Raw genomic sequence first — 24,356 nt, 5'->3', positions numbered from 1 at the left:
ACTGAAAAAGAGGATTGATTTTGGGTGATTTCAAAGTTCTTGTACTGACCCCAAGCTTCCCGTGAAAGCAAAGGGCCCATCTTTTCAATAATAACATTTTACCAGTGTATGCTATGTGGCACTGAGACAGTAAAATACCAGTAGCTCTGATGAGTATCACACAGAGATCAATGAAGTGGTGCATGGTCAGTATGAGCTGGCTGCAGCATCCCCTCAATGAGGAACTCCAAAGAATAGGTGGGAAAGATGTCATCGATGCTATCTAAGATGGGAAGAGAAGGTACACTGGTCATTTGGCAAGAGTGTGAGATGACAGGCAGACAGAGTGATCCATTGGTACCTTTGAGGTAGCAGGAGAAAGCAAGGAAGGCCTCTCACGCATTAGGTGGGCCCACTATGGGTCAGTTTACAGAAGGACACAGACAGGAGTCACCCAGGATGGGCAGGTCTGATTGAGTTGTGATTGGCATCCATGGAGGAAACCCACAAATCAATAAGCTTTCAGATCCATTTGAGGAAACAGTTTCATGGCTAATGCTCTTCTAACCGTGGAGAAAGCTGTTGAAGTATGAAAGTGAACCTAGCTATTACCCAAGGAAGAGGACAGAAAGGGCATAATAAATAACGTGTCTTAGGTTTAACTGGCTGAAATATGAAAAATGCTACCAAAGAATCCTTCCTTCATTCCACCTACAAAATGGGGCAGATTCAGAAATCTGTGCTTTGGTGAATGTTTTTCAAGTATACAGCTTCCTTAATTAAGGGTATAGCAATAATAGTATGCACAACACGTACATTGTGCCTTAGAGTTTGCAAAGTGCTTCTGTATCTCCATCGCTTCTTGCTGTGTTGTGTAGAAGAAAGAACTGAGAGGCAAGGCTAGTTTCTGTTTCCCTCTCCGTTAATAACTTGCTCTATGACCTTAGGTAAATCACTTAAATTCCATGGGGCTTATTTGGTTCATTTGTAAAATGAAGATAACAGCATTTTACCTATTTAAAAGAAGGGAACTGAACTAGGTTATTTTTCTAAGAACAGGATGGTGTAGTGGAAAGCACACTGGACTACGGATGAGAATACACGGGGACTAGTTCTTACTCTGCCCTTGGCCAAGTTGCTGAGCTCTTCTCTGTCTTGCAGGGGATGATTCCTCAGGTTCTTTTCAACTCCAGAATTCTTTGATTCCATTTTGTTTCATGAGAAAAAAAATCTTCCAAAGGAATGTCATGTTTTCAGTGTCTCCCAAAACAATTTTTCTTCAAGGGTTCATGTAAGATATACTTTTTATTTTAATGACACACTAATCCCTTACTTATCTTCTACCAGATGCACAGACTTCTCGAAATCCTGAAGACTGAGCAGAACATTTATAATACAGCATTTCATGAACTCATTCGACAAATCAGTGTGGATTGTGCAGAAAGAGGAGAACTCTTGTCTAATATAAGGTCAGGGTTTTGAGGGGGGTGACAGTTATCCTTTATTTTCCAAACACTATTATGATTATATTTGTTTTTCAGAAAATGATAAAATCCCTCTCCCTGTTTTAAGAACAGGCAGTCACATTTCTCTTTTCTTTCCTATGGTGTTCTCTTTGAGGAAGAAAACTGAGTCTCAGAGTTGGCAGAGACCCCAAAGACCGTCCAATCCAACCTATATCTGAACACAAATCTCTGTATCTGAACAACACCCCCAACAAATGGCCATTTGCTCTTTGTTTAAAGAACTCTAGTTAAGAACCTGCTGATTCCCAAGGCAGCGCCATTTCATGTTGGGATAATTCTAATGCCTAGAAGTGATTCCTTATGTGAAGTAAAAAATCTTCATTTCTACAACTTGATCCTTAGTTGTGCTTTCTGGGGTCAATCCCTCTTCTAGCAGAAAGCCTTTCAGATACTTGTAGGCAGCTATGATAACCCCTCCCCTGACTTTCCCCTCTCCCTGACAAATATTTTTTTCTCTAGGCTAAACATACCCAATTCCTTGTGGCATGATCAAATGAGGTCACACATGTAAAACTCTTTACAGATAACAAAGCCCCCTTTCATTAAAGAGAATGAATACTATGGCATCAGTGAACAACTGGTATTTTCTTCTAGAATCCCTGTTTCATGTCCCCTGCAGGTTGAGGGAATAGTTTGGGATGTGTTAGTTGGGAAGGGTCACCCTAGAGGGTGCAGAAAGGCCCCCAGGTGATTTCTCAAATCATCAAGTATTTCTTGCAATAGTGGAGGCGTCATCCCATCTCAAGGTTATGTTTAAATGATGTAGGAAAAATTGGGACTTTCTCTCTGACTAGATATAGATGCCTCTTCTACCTAGTCCTTTCAGATATGCCCAGTATTGAATAAGGCAGTCTCAGGATTGTCACAGTGGCATATTCCAGGCTGTCTCAGTAAGGCCTTGTCTTCCTACACCCATGCCAAGTGTGGCTATAGCACACAAAAGCTCATGGAGCTGGAAATGCACTGACTGCTCTCCATAGGACAGTGGCCTGGAGAGAGACAGAAGAATGTCCATAGCCACTAACTCTTCCAGGGATTCCAACTAGTACAGTCACCCCCTCCTTTCATCTAGGTTTGAATCACCATCCACAAACAACTGTATTTGTTAGTTGGCTCTGCAACAATGATCAATTTAACAAGTACTGGCTTCAGTTCCTACCATCCCTTCTCTTATATCTTCCTGCAACACGCCACAACTTACTGCTTATAAAGCCATTGCAGTACAGACTAGTTGTGAAATTCCACTTTCCCTGGCCATATTACTGACTTGCTAGAAGCCAGTGGTACAGTGGATAAAGCACTGGTAGTGGTGGTGATGGTGTGTGTTTGTGTGTGTTTGTGTGTGTGTGTGTGTGTGTGTGTGTGGTGGGGGTGGGGGCACTGTCAGATCTCCCTCCCTGTGTACCTCTGATGAAAGTTCCTAACTGGGGAAAAAAGGCATGGGCTTCTCCTAACTCCTGCGCTAGTTTCAGCCAGAAAATGGACTTTTCAGCATCTCGGTTTCCTCATTTTATAAATAATGGGGCCAAAACAAATGATCTCTCTAGGGTGTTTGTCTCAGCTCTGACATTCTGTGTGACTGTTTCTTCTCGTGTTGTGTAGTTCTTTGGACTGTATCTCTTCCAATTGATCAAATTGTCACCACCTCATACTTGTGTTGGCAGTTCAAATTTCTCAGGCCTCCCATTTAACTCCTTATCTCACAAACATAAAAGTGGTTTATGTTTACTGTTACTTTACCAGGGGAATTCAGGGGAACATAACTGGTTTAAGATATGAAATGCGAAAGGCTAGGTAAGTGTCCCTGTTCAGTGGTTCCTAGCTCATCTGGTTCTATTGCTGAAAAGATGATGAAAGGTCTTAGCTATAACCTAAAGCCTAAGGCAGAGTTCTGAGAGGAAATTTACCTATATCTGGGGCCTGGGTACCCACAGTTGTCTTTGTTCTCCATCCCTTTCCTAGCTGTTTGCCTGTTCCTGTGTTCACCATAGTGCTTGTTGAACGATCTTGATTCTCTTTTGCAGGGTTTATTTTCAGATCATTAAAACTGTCATTGGCTGAATTGTCTGCTAGGAATAAATATGGGGAGAATCCATAGACTCCTTGAAGTGGTGACATTCCAAGTCTTCTTTGTTAAATTCAATTGTTAAATTTCAAGGCATCTTGGCACATTGTGCCATTAGCAAGTACTAGATTCTCCTGTAAAATGTTTGTGGCACAGCACCACAGGTACTAGGTTGTGTTCTACACATCCACTGGTCAGTGAGTGGTAGGTTGTAAGCTATAGATGAATCCCTAATGTCTTCTGAAGTCTTCTCCAGAACTTGACTAGTAACTCTGGGCCTCTCTCTGAGTTAATTTATATGAGAATTCCATGATGTTGGGTAGATGCTAGCTGGGGATACATGACCAAGTTCCCCATACTACAGAAATGATACATTGCTATGAAGATATTGGCTTCACTCATAAAAAGTACTTAATAAATGCTTGACTGACAAAACCAAATCCTAGCTGCTACCATGGTTAAGGAGCTACTACCAGTCACAGTGGAAGAAGTCTCATGGATCCTGTCAGGGCTTTTTTTGTGCACTGGCTCATTTACATGGCACTGAGCATCTTGTTCTCACTCAGACTACCAGTAACAGATGTCTCCTTTTATAGCACGGAAATCCTACACCCAGGCCCAGGCCCCAAAAGAACCACATCCAAGGCTACTCTCACTTCCTTGTTGCACATACCTTGGAAGCAAATAATGGTTTGATTTAGGTTTTCTCCTACTCAGGTTCTGAACTTCACTTGAGTGCCTTAGTTCACCAGGTAGAATGTCTCAGTAAGAGCTGGGGACCCTTGAAATCACCTACAGTTAGCTACATCTTGGTGGTAAGACCCTTCCGAGAGGTTCTATAATGTCTCAGGGGCATCTTTGATAGCAACTAGCTTCTAGTCCATCACAATGGAATTCCTTTCTACCAAAGTCATGCTGGAAAGTATGAGATTAACTGTCCCAACTGGCACAACCAAGTCTACCTGATCTCAGGGATTCAATTAATTTCAATTTATTAAGTACCTAATCAACACTGCCAGTCACTGTGTTAGAGATTAATGATAAAACAATGAAAACAAAATCCTTGCCCTCAGGAAATAATGTCTATGGGTAATCAAATATAAAATTTATAGAAGGAGTGCTGGTGAGGGTGGGGAGAGCCTTAGCAACTGGAGGTATCAGGAAAGGCCTTTTCTAGAAGGTAGAACCTGAGCTGTACCTTGTAGGAAACTAGGAATTCTGCAAAATAAAGAGGGAGAGCATTCTAGGCATGGGTGAAGCTTGTGCAGTTGTGAAGGTGAAAGATAGAATGTACCATACAGGGAACAAGAGGCAGGAAAGTTTGACAGGAATGCAATGTGCATATGTGTGAATCAGTATGGAAAGGTGGTCTGGATCTCAAATGGGAAGGACTCTAGATGGCAAACAGAGGAGTTTATATTTTGTCCTCCAGCAGTGGAAGAGAGGAGAGGTATGATATAACATAACATAATATAATATAATGTAATATAATGTAACATAACGTAACATAATGTAACATAACGTAACATAATATAATATAATAAACATAATACAATACAATACAATGTAATGTAATAAATATAATATAACATTATAACATAATATAATAAATATGATGTAATGTAATATAATTAATATATGATATGATATATATGATAAAATACAATATAATTAATGTAATATAATGTAATGCAACGTAATGTAATATATCATATAATAAAAATAATGTAATTTAATGTAACATAATATAATAAATATCATCATAACAAAATATAATAAATGCAACATAATATGATATGATACAATACATTATGATATGTCATAATATAATATATACAATGTGATACAATAAAATATAATAAATATAATGTAAAATGATATAGCAACATAATAAATATAGCATAATATAATGTACATAATATAATAAATACTGAAGGGGGGAAGGGGAGAAATGAGACGAGGAAGCTCCCGAGACATGCCCCAAATTTTCTCAGCAACGTATGACATAAGAAGGAGCAGACAAGGAATATCATAGGTAGTTTGAAGAGAAAAGAGAAGGTTTGGAACACATCCTATGAATAGTTCAAAAGACAGATGATCTGGAAGGAATAAAAGGATTCTAGCGCAGCAGTGATGGCCAGTGGAATATACCTGTAGATGACCCAGTCAACACACTTGACTCCCTTCTACAGCAAGTACGTAAATAAGAGTGAAAGAGGTAAATGGCAAGAGGAAGTCAAGATTGGGATTTGGAGAGGGATGAAGAGTGATGGGACAAGGTGGCAAAGGACTTGAAGGCAGAGGATTGATTGTATAATGGTGAACTTGTTAGGCAAGGCATCAAAATGTAGAGAGAGGAAACAGAGGCCAGAGCTGGGGTGATAGATTGGGAAAACATGGAAGGGTAGAGTGACAGGATGATACAATGAGGATAAAAATATATATATTTAGGAGTGGTGAGGCATAGGGGAAAAAAGGCGAGAATCTAAGGTCAGAAGAATTCCAGTGTTCTGGATCATGGAAATAGAATCCTTGTGGGTGATGGTGACCATGATTTCTTCTGCTGTTCCTCAATCAATGGACACTCCCTTAGTTTCCAATTGTTTACTACACCAAAACACTTCTATAAATGTTTTTTTGTACATTTGGACCCTTTATTGGAATTATTTCTATTTACTTCTTTGAGAATTTTATTCTTGAGAGCTTCTCAATCATTCCTGGCTTGACGTTGATTTCAGTCCATAGAATGCTTCATGTTTTTTCTCTGAGAATCCAAAAACCAAAATGAAACAGCCCCTGCCCTCAAGAAGCTTGCATCCTACTGGGAAAGCCAGCAGGCACTCATGTAAACATATTTGAAATATACACATGCATATTGGGATACCTATTCTCTACCTGTATTATGCTATTTTTTTCCCCTTTTACAGACAGAGGTATGTGAATTTGCTTGACCAAATAGCTCGGCAGATGATTGATTTTTACAAAGACATGGTGGCCCAACGCATAATGGACAAGCGCATCATAGAAGAATTGTTTAACTTCAAGAAGGTTGTTGAAGAGCTGAGCAGGTATGAACTTTGATTGTCTTTGAAAAACCTGTCTTTGGAGAGAAACGAAAATATTTAGGAAAAGTAGAACCACCAAAACTGAGGTTTCTTCCGTTTTTACTTACGGATACTTAAAATAATAATATAACATTTATATAAATCTTTTAATTTCACAATGCCTTTTCCTTAAAACAACCTGGTAAAGTGGGTATAAATGAGAGTGTGTGGACAAAAGAGTGTGTGACACGAAGCTAAGTTTAGGCATTCTACCTTGGCATTCTCTTTGGTAGCTATTTCTCTCATCTGGAAATTGTCATCCTTTTCCTGATGGCAGCATTTTGGGGGTTCCTTTGGTGGTCTTGTTGTGGCAATTATTTTAAATTTAAATCACAGGTGAAATTATTCTAGTTGGTTTTGATGTGAATTCTATTGTCTCTTTCCCATGTTTTATTTTAAATTGCTTAAGCTACTCCTACTCCTCGTTCACTCAGTGCCCTTGATTTTTACCACAGCAGAAAGGTTTGTCTGTGCATGAAGGGTGGGGAGGCAGAGGAAGGAGTCCTGTGTATGCTGGGGTGCTTGCTGTTACGCCATAAGCGGATAAAACACTCTGGATCCACATTAGTTCTGTCATTTGGGAAGTTTATAAAACAATGATAAATCAAAGTGATAAAGCTCTTTCTCAGTTTGACTGACACCTCCCCCCTCCCCCCAGCCAGAGCAGGCAGATGGTTTTGGAATAGGGTCAAACCTTGTACCTTTCTGTCTCTCTATATTCTGGTATCTCACATCAACACTGTCCCTCTTGGTTGCAACCCCTTTTTCACCAATAAGGAAACACACAGCTCAGAAGCAATTAGGATTGTTTATTTCAAATGAATTGGCTGCAATACTGACTTACAAAGGAAATAAACAATGATTTTTAAAATTATGTTTAAGAAAATTATATTTAAACATCTATCCTTTCAAATGGAAAGTGCCGGGGGGAGAGAGGGTGAAAACTGCACTTTACTAATTACTTGAATCCTTGGCCAGGTAACAATTTGCCAACAATTGGACTCTTTCCATACTCTGGTCACAGCTGACATATGCCCAAGTGTCCAAAGATTCTGACTGTCCTAGTGGAGCCCAGGCTTGCTCACCACCCATGCCCAGTGTCTCTCTCCTGGAGCCCTTCTTTATCGTACATACAGCCACTGTGGCCTGGTTTAACCCATCTGCCTAGATGGTTTTTACCAGGGTGTGGCTCCTGCAGATGCCACAGCTTCTTGGAGCCACAGGTGAGAGGTGGGTGATAGATGGACACTAAAGGTGGATAAGCAGCTCTGAAAAGTGCTTGACCTCCTTGAATACCCCATACACCCAAAATCCGTTGATGAGTTAAGGGGATATCTATTCTAAGCATGAGAAGACTTCTCCCAGTGGAATGGACAGATGAGAACAATTTGTTCCAATGACCACGAAGGCTGCTGAAGCATCTGCTGTGGAGTGCTTAGATCTTGCTCAGTTGTCAAAGAAGCCAAGGTTATCTGCTGCATCCCAGACCATCACCAGTCATCTTGACTTTGGTTCTACTGCTGGACTTTGATGACTCAGGAAGAGAGAGTAAAGCTGATGACTCTGTGCAACTTGACCTCACATCAGTCCAGTTCACATGATGTCACTGGTCCTCTTCAAAAACGAAGAAAGAACAACAACAAATGTATAATATAATAACCATGTAACTATGGTTACTTATCATAATTGGTAAGTAACAGGGCTGGTATTTGAGGCCCCTTCCTCCAACATTAAACATAATGTTCTTCTCACTATAATATATGGTCATTAGGATTTGGTTTTGGAAAACGGGCATTCAGATCACTGTACTGTCTATTTCATAGAGGTGATGTATGAAATAGTGCTTTTAAATAGCAAATTTTACACATTTCATTGATGAGAGTGATGCTGGATGATAACCAAGAGGATATTTTCAGGCCCAGGTATATTGTAAATCAAACATGACCTTTCTTATTCTATAGTATAATATATGAAAGATTTTTGGGAGTTTTAAATTTTTAATTCTCTGGCATAATTAATTAGTAACCCATTAGGGCCTCACTCCCTGAAATTTTTTAATATGTAGCTAAATTCCAGAGCAAAATAATCATACTTTTTGGGAGCTGGGAGGGTCCTTAGAGATAATTTATTCCAAATCCCTTATTTTATAACTGAAGAAACTGATCATCAGAGAGGTTACGTCCTTTCTAAGGTCACAAGTAGTAAGTAACAGAGCTGAGACGTTAGCCCTGGGGGTAGTAGAGGTATTAGTAACATGATCATTTTACAGACTGGAAAACTGAGGGCTAAAGTGACTGGTTCATAGTCACAGACTTTCTCTTTAAATTGCTGAAAATGAAATTGATTGTGTTCACTCCTAAACTGGAATGATAAGGAGTTAAGAGCAACATGCAAGCTTATGAAACATTCCATATATTCTGTTCAAAAATTGGGCAAAGAGAAAATGATTGCTACATGTAATATAATTCACCATTTCTGAGGATAGCATTCTAGATACCAGTATTTTTATTGACAATCATTGACATTAGATCTATCAAAGTCTGTTTTTGTGCAAACGAAACTGATTAAACTCTTTTAAAATCATATTTTCACACAACCAAAAGGCTTTAACCTTCATTGCTTTTGGCTTTTGTTCAGTTTTTTCAGTTGTGTCTGACTCTTTGTGACCCCATTTGGGGTTTTCTTGGTAAAGATACTGGAGTGGTTTGCTATTTCCTTCTCCAGCTCATTTTACAGATGAGGAAACTGAGGCAAAAGGGCTAGTCTGAGGCCAGACTTGAACTCAGGCAGCAATCCTAGTGCTCTATCCACTGTGCAATCCAGTGGTTCCCCCCTCACCCCCCCATCATTGCTATTTGACCTCTAAAGTCCCTTCTGGCTCTAAATCCATATTCCTAGGCTCAAAAGTGACAGCCCCCACACAAGTGGATTTCTGTGTGGATGTTCCTGTTTTAAGATAAAACTAAAATCCTCCACAGAAACTTTTCCTGGGTCATTGAAGGAAACAAAATTTCTCGTTTGATTTTAGAGAACTAGTTCTAGTTCGAGAATATGATTTAAAGTTGAGGAAAAAATCAGAGAAGATCCATGAGGAGTTAAGGGTGGCTCTCAGTAATGCAGAGAAGAATGCCAGGTGAGTTTCTTAAATCTTAACTAAATTAGATGGAGAGGGGAGAGGATACCTGTTTTTAAAGTAATGAAATGCTAATTTTTTGAGTCTTAAGATGACTATGTGTGCCTTTTGTAGGAACCTAATGTGTGATTTCTCTCTTGAGGTGAGAGCAGGATAATGAGTCCTTTATTTCTTTGGGGAAAGAGTCCTGGTTGGTTTTGTGTTAATGGTTCTGTTCATTGTGCCTTGCACGCTGTATCTCCCTTTTCTTTCTGTGGTTTCCCTGAATCCACTCTCCTCTATGATCATCATTACTTAATCGCAGCATTTAGCAATTTTTAGCATTTATATTATCAGAAACTGTAGCATGGAATGGTAAAGCCAAATGCTGAGTCAAGACAAAGAAGTGAAAAAAAAATGCAAAACGTACAATATTGCTCTAAGTGAATCATGCTCTCCACAAGTTGGAAGGAAAGGGAACTTTGTGCTGCTGCCATATTTGCTCATTGGCTGCAGCTGCTGTCTTTAGACAAGTTTTGGGCACAAACAACTGCTTTGCCGGAGAGGAGATAGGTCTTATGATACAAGCCACTTGGGAAGGAGTCCTTTAAACAAAATAATATTTATGAAGGGCTTCGTACAGTTCCTGGCACACAGGAGGTGCTTAGTAAATTATTATTCTTTCACCTCTCCCCTTTCCCTTGCCCTCCAACGCAGGGAGAGGGCATAAAATAATAGAACCTTGTGAGAACAACTTCTTGTCAGAACTTTGCCAGACTGCCCTACAGCTGGCCTGATTTTTGCCTGCCCTCCCTCCCTCCTGATTTCCCTTGGGCCGTTCTTATCTTACCTGTGTTGATCTTATGAAGGACCTACCTATAAGTCATCTCCCTGAATAGGAGAGATCTGTGCCCCAGACAATTGAAAGACACATCATGACATCCTTTGTTGCTGGCAAACTTTTATTTTGAAATTTATGATTTGATTGTGGCTGATTAATTTCTAATCCTCTGCCTTTCATGGATGAACTCTCAAACTAGAAAGAGGCTTCAGAATAGTGATCAGTAGCAGGGAGGGGGCTAGGTCTTTGGTTTCCCCACATTCATGAAGGAGAAGGTCCTAGGCTCCTGCCCCCTGAGTGATTGCACAGAAAAAGATAGAATGCTTCCTCCTGAAGGGTGGAAGTGACCTGCACTCTTAGTGACCAGTGACTGCTGACCACCATCTGACTTGTTTCCCTGACCTTATAGCTATATTGCAAGCTATCCCTTTCTAAGTAATTTCAGGAAGAGGGTAGAGGAACCTATCAGTCATTATACCTTATACTTCTCAGGTGTCTTCTGTTTCTTTTTCTCTTGATGGGCCCCTCCTCCAATTAAACAAACCAATAATAAAAGCAAAAACACCATTATTTTCTGGTTCTGAAAGTTTTTTCTACCACATGGCAGGTAGGTAAGAATTGGGATATTATTTTAAACTTGGTGTCAGATTTCCAACTGTATTAATATTATAATAATATATAATAATTTATGATAGTGGTAATACTAATATAATTCATGTCAATATTAATATATAATCTTATATATTAATATTATGTTTTAAGCAGCTAATCTTTATATTATGGAGTATTTAATCATTTGCTATGAATCTTATGTTTAGATTATTTGTTATCATCACTATCACTGCTTTAGATCTTTTGCAAAACGATTAACTAGATATGGTCCCAACTAGACTGTAAATCCAGCTCAGATGATGTCTTCTTCACCCAGTCTTTCCAAATCTCACTCTTTGATGACAACATATCCTCTTGATTGATATGAAATTGTTGTGGAGATAGAAGGGATGCGATTGGTAACTGGTTTGATATGGTGTGGGGCAGTAAGTGAGAGTAATGATGAGCAGAGAATGATTCCTAGCTTGTGAACCTGGTGACTGAGAAGAGTGTAGTATTCCCAAAAGAAATAGGAGCATAGGAAAGAAGCATAGGTTTTAGGTAGAGATAGAATGAGTTCCACCTGCATATGTTCAGTTTGAGATACCTAGATAATGTTCAGGTGAAGATATCTAGCAGACTGGAGACTGGGACTCAGGAGAGAGAAAAAGACTGGTATGTAGATACATACGAATCATTTGCCTCTAGAGACTTGTTGAACCTATGGGAAATGACAAGGTCATCATGAGAGAGAAAATAGAGAGAGAAAGGAAGAAGTCCCAGGTGGGGACTCTAGAGCACACTCCATACATCAGGGGTCATGGATGAAGAACCTTCAAAGGAGACTGAAGAGGAGAAGTCAGACAAGTAGGAGATCTGGGAGAAAACATCATCAGAAGGAAGGCAGAGGCATTAATGTGGCACTCTTCTGCCAGGTCAAAGAGGTAAGGATAGAACATTCTACTGAATATAGCAGCAAAAAGGTTGTTGGTGACTGCAAAAGATGGCATTTCTTGTTGACTGATGAAGCTAGAAACTAGACCACAAAGGGCTGAGGAATGGGAGATGAGAAAAGTCGAGTGAACCAGTGTACCGTGTTTTTCTAGGAGTTTGACTGTGAAAGGAGGTGTGTTCGGTTGTTTCAGTCATGTCCAATTCTTTGGGGTCCTATTTTGAGGTTTTCTTGGCAAAGATACTACAGTGGTTATTTCCTTCTCCAGATCATTTTACAGGTGAGGAAACTGAGGCAAACAGGGTGAAATGACTTGTGCAGAATCACACAGCCAGTGTCTGGGTCCAGATTTGAACTCAGGAAGAAGAGTCTTCCTGACTTTAGGTCCATCACTCTATGCATTGAACCACTTAGCTGTTTCTGTGAAAGGGAGAGGGAAGGAGAAACAGAATGATAATTTCACTAATTTTGTCAGTGATTTTGTACAGTGGCTAATATTAGCTGACCAGTAAGTAAATTGAAATTGTCATGTCATTCAACACACTTAAAGAGATTCAGCAACAAATTTCCCATCTATAATGTTTATCTTTAAGTGGATTTAAACCACTTAAATAAAATAGTATGGCATTCTATTTTTTCACCATTGTGCCAGGCTCCAGTTTCCCTTCTTTCTTTATGTGTTAGGACTGGAAAACTGATATGATCTACTCTTTTTGGATAAAAGAGAAATAGCCAGAAATGAATGAAGACATTTGTTATATTTGAACAAAATCAATATTCTGGATGCATAATAATTTATCATACTGTATTTTGAATTTTAAGTGAATCCTGTATTACAATTAATTAGATTAGACTGAAAGTTCCTTGAGGGCAGGCACTGTCTTTTGCCTCTCTTTGTATCCCCAGCACTTAGCACAGTGCCTGGCACATAGCAGATATTTAATAAATGCTTATTGATTGAATAAATAATAACAGTAGCTGCTAGCATTTATATAATGCTTTGAGATTTACAAAGTACTTTGTATTTCCAGTTGTGGCTAGAATATCATGTTCTACAAATTCTGATAAGTAAAAGAAGAAAAATTATATGAAAGCTAACTAGAGAAAGGGGAAAAATATTGGACTTAAAATTTTCATTAACTTCTTTTTCCTGAGAGATTTAGAAAACATTTAGTATTATCTCGTGTTTTATTTGATGTGAGACATGCCTATTACCTATATCTTCAGACTGTGCTACAATTATCTAAAGATCAGCTTAAGGTGAATTTTCTGTTTTAAGAAGGAATTAATGATTTTAGAGTATGATCAAACCAGTGTTTTCTTTGTCTTTAAATTTAGAATTGTGGAGCAATATCATGACTTATATACATCACAAAGAGTAAGGATGGAAGCTGACATTAAGCAGTTAACTTCGGAAAGAGACATCTGGAGCTCAGCCACCTATGACTTGGCCCTAAAGGTAGAGAGAGCTAGACATAGCTCTGAGCCCCTCTCCCCACCCTTTTTTTTTCCAGATTCATTTTATAGTTGTAAATAATACTAATACAAAAACCCAGGGCGAAAGAAATGTATTTAGTATTTCCTGATCCTCCTAACTGCCCTCTCAAGTTGTCTTGTATTTAACGACTTTGTAATTATTATCTTTATAGCTATTAGACTTGTATATGTATTTGTTGGCTTCCCTATTATAATGTAAGCTCCTTGTGAGTAGGAATTGGTTCATTCATTGTATTTGTATCACAGTGCTTGGCCCATACTAGGTGCTTAATGAATACTTGTCGATTGATTGATAACTGGTCAATAAAGCAATACACTGTGAAAACTGAAGACATTTATTCCTTTACTCTCCTGGGTAGAGGATAGGTAGAGACTTAGAGTCAGGAAGTTGTGCCACATGTAAATTGATTATGTGACCATGGCCAGCTCACTTGACATCTATAGACCTCAGTTTCCTTACCTGTAAAATTGAGATAATAACTTCTGTAAAGCCTACCTCCCAGGGCTATTGTGAGGCTCAAAAGACACAATGCAAATCTTAAAGCGCTATGTAAATGCCTGTTATAATTGCTGTCTTGATTACTTAGCTATTTCAGTGCAGCTTCTAGTTAGGAATCCTCTTCTTATGTCCACCAGAATTTATTGGAACATGACTGAGAGTATGGTTTCTGTTGTCCATCAGTATATAGAGATGGGATTTGTTGAGAGCTCCAAAATGCCAATGTAGCTAACCCTAGTGTCTGGGGGGGTGGGGGAAAAAGGGCTCTTATCTCTTCAAGGAATTTATTCTCTTGGACTCTATCATCCTTTTCCTTTGGTGTTTATTGGTGTCTTCTGTTGACAATTTCATTAGCAAAGTCCCACGATCTCCCATTTTTCAAAATTGTTTAACTGTTTCTTTATTCCCATCTTGGAATATTTACAACATCTGTGAATGTCTGTGAGTCTTATAGAGCATCCTCAGCATCATCACTCAAGACTCAAACACTGAAATATGGATTCAGGTTCAGTTTCAATTGTTGTCTCTAGTGATATGGTTCCAGGTCTTGTTACTTCTACTCAGCATTTAAAAAAAATAATTTATGAGGCAAGTGGGGGCACAACGGATAGAAAAATGGCTATGGAGTCAGGAAGATTTGAGTTTTGATGTGCCCTCACAGACCTATTAATTGAGGAACAAGAGAGGAGGTAGGTATCAAGGCACAGCTGAAGTAGAGACTTGGGTTGGGGGTAAGAGTGACCAGGGATGCAGTGATGATGCTAGTGGCAGACTGCTCCTTGCCATAGCTGAGCATGTCTACTCACTCTGCTCCAGATGGGGCTAGATAAGGTCAGAGGTTCTTGCCAAATCAATACATCCAATACAGTAAAACACTGACCCTCCTGGGTTCCAGTTTCTGCTTTGCAGAAGAGTTTTGTACAGCTGTGCTATCAGGTCCTGGGTTCCTCCAGAGGTGGTGCCTCTACTTCTAAGAACCAGGCCTACTGGAAGACTTGAGTTGAGCTTCTTTTGGAAATGATATTGTTCCACTTTCTTTTCATCTCTTCTATGATGCACAGCTGTGGAGAACAAAATAACCTCTGAGTGTGTATGTTATAGTCCTCCTGGCTCCAGCTTTGTCTAGCAAAGCATCCAATGTTTAAAAGACTAGGGAGAAGCTGATCAGAATATGTTTTATGTTTTATTAAGCAGCATATGCTTGGTGCTGAGTATGGTTTAGTTTTTTTGTTTTTTTTGTTTTGCTAAAAGTGATAGCCTGCTGTAAGTGTAAGCAAAGTGAGATTTTTTGATGTTTTTTTTTTTTTTCTGGAGTTCAGTTTCCTAGGGCTCAGGCTAAATTATAAACATCTCAAGGATTAATCTCCTTTGAACCCTGATAATTCACAGCTTGCTGAGTCATGTAGGTTTTGTGCCTTCTGGCCCTGAGTCAATCAGGGCATGAGTCTTTGTTGTATATTTTATGAGGTTGGCATTTTGCTTTGGGGGCTTGCTCATGAAAAGGAGCTTTTGATTCCCTGGGCAGCACTCTGAATAGCCATTTTTTAAGGGCTCCCCAACTACTCAGATGTTGATGCTTCCTGGTCTGGTGGTGTATGTAGGTGGTTGTATTACTTTGTTCAGACAGCTGGATCCTTGTCTGTTGAATCTCTGTGCTAATTTCTCTGCTTGCATTTTCTATACTCACTTCTTTCTATGTCTCTGTAATTAAAGTAAGATTGCTGACCCTTTAAAGTCATCTTTCCTTTAGAAAAGCAGACCAAAAAACCTATAAGCCATCCTGGGTGTGTTTGGGTGCTTGCTAATACACATACCATAGGCAATATCCAAGCATGTATCTACTTCTAAGGTAGCCAAAGCCAACCTAATAGGATCATTGTGATCAGTCCTTACTGAAATAAAAGAAGTTAAAAAATAAAAAGGAGGCAGGGCTTCATCAATGGGTAAGGACTCAGAGTTCAATTCTAATTAGTTAGATCCACAAATCCCCATTACCCTTGGCATTGAGTCAGCATTGCTCAACCTTCTGAGCAAAAACTCATGTCACTTTCAATCTGCAGCTCTGCTTAGTCTGAATTCCATGGAAAAAGATAACTCCTGGCAGTCTCTTAGCATAGTACTTGGCACATATTAAGTGCTTAATTATTATTTATTAAATTGAATTGAACTTAGCAGTTGGATTTCTAGAGATGAACCTATACAAACACAAGCTAGTTCTTGGACAACAGAGAAACAATATATCACTGGGACTATACTCAAGGTCAATCCAGTTTGATGACCTTCTCTGACTTTGCATTCTACTAGCATAGCCTTGGAGAACCAAGGATCACAACTGCCTGCCATGATGAAGCATTGGAGAACTTTAGTGGGAGAGGGGAGAAGAGGTAAATGAAATTAACAAGATGAAATTTACCTTGGATATATGTAGAATCTGATATTTGAGTTCAAAAAAATTTCCCATAAACTGAATTAAGGAGAGTTGGCTTAATAAAAATTTATTGAATACAATCTAGGGTGTTAGTTAACTATAAGCTAAAAGAGTTAACGTTGTATCAATAGAAGTGTGATCAGAATAATTGAGAAAGTATTCTGACTCTTCATTAGTCAGAACACATCTTGAAGTATTGTGTTTAGTTTCACATTTTAAAGGTGTTTCACCAAAAGTTTCACATTGAAAGGGTGAAGAGAATCCAGAAGAAGAATCCTTCAGGATGATGAAGAGTCTAGAAATCACAGTGTATGAAGAATAATTGAATGAACTGGGGAAGGTTAGCTTGGAGAAGAGATATTTTATGGGAGATGTATTTACCATCTTTAAATATTTGATAGGCTGTTGTGTGGAGGGGTTGGACAAATGCAGAGAGTAGAACTAGGGTCAATGATAGAAATGACAAGAAAACATAAATTCATATATTGGCTCAATATAAGGGGGGAAAAACTATGTAATTAGAAGTATCCCCATATGGAGTAGATTGTCCTGTGAGAAGATGAACTCCCCATCACTATACCTTTTCATGTAGAATCTAGATGAACATCTATCAGGGATGATGCTGACAGGCTTCTTGTGTTGGGTAGGAAGTTAGATCTCCAAGGTTTTCTCCAGATTAAATATTCTGTGACTCCACTTCATTTATTTGTTCTAATTCATTGGTTTTTTAAAAAAATGCAGGTTTGGTTCTGGTTCAAACTGATTAAGTAGATGAGTGATTAAAAAAACAATCATTCATTTTATTTATTTCATGGTTCACTGAAGATCAATATTTGCATCTTATTTGGTCCAGTTTGTCTATTCAGTCCAGATTGTGATCATCATATAACTTTCTTATAGGTCATTAAAAAAAACAACCTTATACTGACCAGAAGACTTTATCTTAATGAAAAGGCTTGGAATAAATATGTCACGCATTTTATTGTTATGTTGGCATCACAGGTAAACTTCAATTTAAGAGGCTTATTGGAGTTGAGAGTGTGGGCATTTGTGTGTTGGGGGTGGTGGTAGGAGGGTGTATGTAGATGACATTATAAGACCTGTACCCAATAAGATTTTAGTAAACTTAGAGAGAAAACATATTTTAACTCTTCATTTGTTGATTCATTTCTATTCCACTTGACTTTCCAAACATTTATTTATTTCTCTATTCAAGACATTGATCTAGGTCCTAGGGGATACAGAGTTAAAAAATGACACAGGATCTAATTTAGCTCATGAGACACATATACAAATAATTGTGATATAAGTTGGAAAAAGAGAGGTCAAACAATGATATAAAAGATTTGAGGGCAGGGGCCCATCTGTCTGGGGCAATCGGAGAAGGCTTCATGGAGAAGGCATCACTTGGGCTACTTCTAAAAAGAAGTTTCTATGGGCAGAGATGCTGGAGGAATATGTTCCATGCATGGAGAACAGTATTGTACACATGCAGAGGGAACAAGATGAGACTTGGGAACTACAGGTGGTCCAGTCTGATAGAAATGGAGACTGTGTAAAAAAAATTCCGTGAAATAAGCCTGGAAAGGTGTTTGTACTAGATTGAAGATGTCCTTTAAATGCCAAGATAAGAAGCTTGTATTTTTTCTGGGAGGAAATCAGAGACCACTAAAGGTTTTTATATAAGGAAGCAATCTGAACACACTTGTGCATTAGGAAAGTTACTCTGATTTGCTCTGTGAAGCATGATTTGGAGAGGGGAAAATGCAGGAAGACGAGGCAATAATTACGATAATCTAGGGAAGATGAAATTGAACTAGGATGTGGCAATGGAAGTGGAAAGGGAAAGGTAGATTTCAGAGTTATTATTGAGATAAAATACGAATTTAATAAACATATCTTGTTCAAGATATATAATGCCTACTATATGCAGGGTGGGGCAGCTAGGTGATACAGGGCCAGTGAGTACTGGCCCTGGAGTTGGGAGGACCTGAGTTCAAATGTGGCTTCAGATGCTTACTAACTGTGTGACCCTGGGCAAGTCACTTCACGCTGTTTGCCTCAGTTCCTCATTTGTAAAATGAGTTGGAGAAAGAAATGGCAAACCACTCTAGTATGTGGCCAGAAAACCCCAAATGAGGTCACAAAGAGTCAGACATGACTGAACAGCTTATGCCAGGCACAGTGTTAAATAGTGGGGATGCAAGGTTGCATGTGGGTGATGAGAAAGGGGGACGTGGCAAAACATAAGGAATTTGAAACTGGGCAATTAGAAGATGGTTGTATTCATTAACAGCATTTGGGAAGGCAGGGAAAAGTCTGGGAGGAGAAATGATGTTTGGTCTTTTCTATGTAATATATGAGCTTAATGGAATATCCAGGTGCTTGAAAATATGGAACCAGGGCTGTCTGAAAAGATTGTAAAAAACACACACGTATACATACACACACATACATGCATGTACATGCATGTATGTGTGTGTATGATTGTATATCATCTATATCATCTTATGTAAGATGACATGTATGAGTGACTATACACATACATACATATATACTTGTGTCTATGTAGGCATACACATGCACATACCTATGTATGTGCATGCACACATGTGTATATATACAGAAATATGTATGTGTATGATATGTGTAAGGAATATCTATACATCTTTACATGTGGATGTGCTTATATGTAAGGGTATACAGATATTCCTTATGCACACATATGCATATACACAATATATATCCATATACAGACATAAGCTGTGTGTGCATTATATGTTTGTATGCATTTGCCCATATACTTGTATGTATATGTGTATAGTCACTTATAGTGTATGTCATGTTTCATAGAGGTGAATCAAAGTTATGGAAGCTGATGAGATTGCTAAGGGACAGAGAAAAGAGAGTGAGGCGTTGAGGAAAGAGCCTGGGGGACCCACTTTCAACAGAAAATCGTTAGGCATTTGTAATATGCAGAACCTGTACCAGGTGTCTAAGTCATGAAGAATCCATGAAATGTGGTCCCCATCCTCATAGTTGAAAAGAAAAAGAACAAGGAGAGGGAATAAGTGTTTTTATTTTATTTTATTTTTCTTTCTACCCACAATAAAGAGATGGTTTCAGTTTTAAGTAATCTAAATTTACAAACTCTTTGAACTTCATAGAACCTTCTTGTGATTGTCAGATAAACTTCTGGCAATTAATTTCAAGTGCTTTGTTCTTGGGCAAAGTCTTGGGTCCAGGATATATTCAGCTTAAAATTCTGAGAGAATTCAGTGGAAGTTCAATTGAAATGTCTCTCAAATTGCAAAAGAATAAATCTGATCCCTAATGTTCCAGATCAGCAATCTAAAGTGTGGTCTGGGAACTCCTGGGTGTTCCCAAGACCTTTTCAGAGTGTCTGTAAATTAAAAACCATTTTCCGCATAAAATTAAAATGTTTTAATTTCTAATATGGTAAAAATCCTCAGCCTCATAAATATAAACTCACATAAACCAAAACTCTTAGGGAGGGAGGGGGTTTCATCTAGAACAGGAATGGGGAGCCTGTGGCCTTGAGCCACATGTGACCCTTTATCTATCCAAAACCACAGGTTCCCCACCCCTGGTCTAGAATTAAGAGTGTAAATGGGTTGGGAGATTGAGAAGTTCAAGAACCACTGTTTTATGGGTTTTTTTAAGTATGTTCATAGTTTTCTTAACTTTAGATATTAGACAGTGATGGGAAATGTAGTGGTGCTCTGAAACTACTGTACTTGTCATTTTGATCTATCATGTGGGTGGACGCAACAAGAAATCTCGTAACCAAATTTCTTGCTACTTTTTGGTTTTCACCACAGTCATTTACCCTTAGCTCACCCCATTGAACTCTTTTGTTTTGTTTTGTTTTTTGGGTAACAAAAAACATTTAAGCAAAAATGACTAACATAGACATCATATCTGACAGTGACTGCAACGTTCCCCACCTCTCTCCTGAGAAAAGGATGGTGTGTTTTCCTAACAGTTCTCTAGGTTTGAAATTATTCATGGCAGTTTATCACAGTTCAACTGCTTTTTAATGTTGCTTTTATTTACATTATTCTAGGATGCGGCAGACCTTTCACAACTGCAGAAGGCTACCCAGCAATGGAGAACTCTTTTTAGAAACCTCAAATATGATTTGGAGACAAGAGAAGAAAAGATCAGAGAGAGGGTGAATTTTGTGAAAAACACCCTCATCAAATTGCAGAAGTTCTTCGAGAAAAATACGTGGGTGGTCAATAAGTGCTTATTTTCTGGTGTTATTGTGTTGACTCCCTGATAATCATCCTAGTTCATTTTATGTTCACACTATGCACACATCATTGACAACTTATTGTGTGTTGTTCAGTCGTTGCAGTTGTATCCAACTCTTCCTGACCTCTTTTGCAGTTTCCTTGGCAAAGATAATAGAGTGGTTTGCCATTTCCTTCTCCAGCTCATTTTACAGACTGTCAATGGCAGATGGCAGACTTGAATTTCTGACTTCACCTATAAAGTCAGTAGCTTAGTGATAGAGGGTATGTGTGCGTGTGTGTGTGTGTGTGTGTGTGTGTGTGTGTAAGCGTAAGTATAAGGGAGTGGAGGTTTGGGTGGGAGACTGAGGTGGATTGATGGGATATAAAGAAGTGTGTGTATGTGTGTGTGTGTGTGTGTGTGTGTGTGTTGTATTTGTATATGTAAGTGTAAGGGAATAGAGACTGGGGGATCAAAATGGATTGATGGGGTACAGAGAAGTATGTGTATATACATATGTGTGTGTGTATGGTGTGTATGTGTGTTTTCATAGGGGAGTAGAGGCTGTGGGAAGATTAGGATAGATCCACAAGGTACAGAGAAGTACAGAAGAGTGTAGAGGCCAGGGAGGGTGGGATGGATTGCTGGGGTATAGAATCTTACAGTCACAAAACTGGCAGGGATCTTGGGGAGGGGGGGCATCAAACTAGTTCAACTGATGCCAGAGAAAAAGTCCTCTAAAGCAGCCATGACATAAAGTTGCCCACGTTCCATGGAAAGATCTCCACTGATAGGGAGCTTAACCAATTTCCAAAGAAGCTCATTCTACTCTAGGATAGCTGCTCTAATTGTTAAATTGTTGTTTTTTTCTTCTTTTGAGCCAAAATCAGCCTTCCCCTAATTCTTCTGCATTGTTTCTAGTTATACTCTTTGGGGTCTAAGCATTCTGCAAGGAAACCCTTCAGATACTCAAAACTAAGTTATTACCCTCTCCTAGCCTTCAGTTTTTCATGTTACATGTTCCCTGTCCTAACAGATTCTCATTCTCCACCACTGTGATCACCTTCCTCTAGTCATGCTGTAACCTATCAATGTGCTTACAATTCAGCTCCCAGAACTGAGCATAGCCCTCTGTATTCTGAATAGGACAGAGTACACCTACCTCTCACCTTGATCTGGACAGTATATTTCTCCTGTTGCAAACTAAGATTACATTAGGGCTTTTTGTTTTTATCCATTCACTCATTCATTCATTGATTAAATACACCAGGATCATAGGATCATGGATTTAGATTTGAAGGAAGCTTAGAGGTTATTTAATCCTCCTCTTTCATTAAGATGAGGAAACAGACACAGGCCCAAGTGCTTTGTCTAAGGTCATAAAGGTAATGTTTGGATTTCCATTCCAGGTCCTCTGACCCCAAATCTGGTGGTTCTTTTCACCATACCACATTCTGTAGTGATCCACTGATCGATCACTCACCATCCCCTACTCCCATCCCTTCCAAGGTCTTTTTTATATGTTGTCCAACAATGCCTTTATCCTAAAATATTTGTGCAGCCGATTTTTTCAACACAATTTGGCACATTATTCTGGTCTATCAAGATCTCTTTGGATCTTGATTCTGTCTTACACAGTACTAATTATCCCTTGTAGAATCATGTCATCCCCAAATCTAGTAAGCATGCCATGATCTGAGTCATTGACACTAGTATGTGATGGACCAAGGATGAAACCCTATAGCCCTCCATTAAGACTATGACCTTCCATTAGAAGCATCCCTTTAGGCTGATATCATACAATGAATCACAACATTTTGGTTCTAACCTCTCAACCAGTTCATTAGTAGTAGTAGTAGTAAGAAGTAGTAATAGTAATAGTAAGTAGTAGTAGTAATAGTAGTTGTAAATAGTAGTATTAGTAGTAGCAGCAGCAGCAGCAGCAACGGTAACGGTGACAACAGGAGTAGTTGAAGGAAACAAGCATTTATTAAGCTTCCTCTCTGTGTTGATAGGGGTATGCACATTGGATAGAATGCTGGGCCTGGAGTTAGGAACTTGCTGAGTACAAATATGGCCTCAGACACTTACTACCTGTGTGACCTTGGGCAAGTCACTTAGCCCTGTTTGCCTCAGTTTCCTCATGTATAAAATTAGCTGGAGAAGGAAATGGAAAACCACTTTAACATTTCTTGCAAGAAACCCCCAAATGAGATCATGAAGAATCAGACAAACTGAAATGACTGAACAACAAAATGTGTTGATAAAGGATATCCTTGCTTCACCTCTGATAGTATTGGAAAGGCTTCTAGCTTATCTGTATTACAGATGTTTTCTCTTAGTTTTACAGAGATACTATTTGTCATTTTAAAGAAAGCACTATTTATTCCTGTAGTTTCTAGGGCTTAAAAAAAACCCAACAACTGAGGAAGGGGTATTGTATTTTGTCAAAAGTTTTTTTGCATCTAGATCATTGGTTCTTTTTCCATCTGACTTACAGATAGAACATCCTTAAAGTATGGTTTCCTCTTAATAGAATGTGAACTCCTTGAATGTAGGGACTGACTTGTTTTTTATTTGTATCCTCAGACACTTAGCATAATACTAAGTGCTTAATAAATGCCTTTCCATTCACTTACCAGTTTGGCACAGATTTAAACCACAATAACCCATGGAGACCATCTAAGAAACTGTAGGAAAACTGAAATTAGTGGGGTAGAGGGATTACCCACACCAATAAAACTCCATAAAGAATACACAAATTAGAGGATCCCCCTGGAGAATGACCAGGATGCCACAGGGTCTGAAACCATGACATGTAAACAGTGGACTGAAGGATCTGGAAGTTTTAGCTTGGAAAAGAAAAGAATATGAAAAAAACCAAAGAAACATTATAGTTGCTACCAGATAGCTGAAGGTGTGGAAGAAGTAGAATGATGATGTCCCTCTATTGGACAAACTAGTATCAGTGGGTGGAAATTACATATTGGCTCAATTTAAGAATGAACTTCCTAACAATTCCACCCATTTAATAGTGGAACAACCTGCCTTCTGTCAGGGAGTTGTGATAGGAATTTCTACATGGAACTGCCCAATAACCATCAATGTTTCTTTCAATCATAAGATACTCTATGTGTTCTTTAGAGGAAAATCTGGAAGAGTAAGGCTGACGACTTCATGCAATTCTGCCTCATTTAAGTTCAACTGACATGCAAATCACCCATGATGACAACAGTCATCCTTGAAAATGAAGGACAGACAACTCTATGTGTTCCCCAGAATCAACTAGACATATAGCTCAATTTGTTTTCTAGTTGAAAATTTACATTCAAGTCAATTTGGCAAACATTTATTGAGCCCCTAGGAGGTAAAGATAAATAAGATACCAACTTTGAGCCCAAGTAATTTGCAGTTTATAAGGGAGGTAAAATATGGACATGAGTATAATATGAGGTAGAATGCTTTATGAAAAGTATATAAAAGAAATTTGAATGAGTACTCTAAG

General features: G+C 38.7%; 1 protein-coding gene across 7 annotated transcripts in view; it reads left to right on the top strand.

Moving 5' to 3' along the window:
• Positions 1-24,356, top strand: part of AXDND1 (axonemal dynein light chain domain containing 1) — a 128,637-nt gene that overhangs the window by 32,079 nt on the left and 72,202 nt on the right. For 6 of the 7 annotated variants that reach the window (XM_072648521.1, XM_072648520.1, XM_072648518.1 and 3 more), the window contains 6 exons: positions 1,327-1,448; positions 6,498-6,638; positions 9,703-9,807; positions 13,509-13,629; positions 17,495-17,596; positions 20,682-20,845. In XM_072648521.1, coding sequence (XP_072504622.1) covers positions 1,327-1,448; positions 6,498-6,638; positions 9,703-9,807; positions 13,509-13,629; positions 17,495-17,596; positions 20,682-20,845 — 755 coding nt within the window. The remainder of the gene's footprint in view (positions 1-1,326; positions 1,449-6,497; positions 6,639-9,702; positions 9,808-13,508; positions 13,630-17,494; positions 17,597-20,681; positions 20,846-24,356) is intronic. The other variant, XM_072648523.1, reaches the window with a different exon arrangement.

Source organism: Notamacropus eugenii, chromosome 2 (assembly GCF_028372415.1).
Source record: "Notamacropus eugenii isolate mMacEug1 chromosome 2, mMacEug1.pri_v2, whole genome shotgun sequence".
NCBI lineage: Eukaryota > Metazoa > Chordata > Mammalia > Diprotodontia > Macropodidae > Notamacropus > Notamacropus eugenii.
Note: the sequence above shows the minus strand (reverse complement) of the source record. Positions and strands in the feature narration are given on the sequence as shown.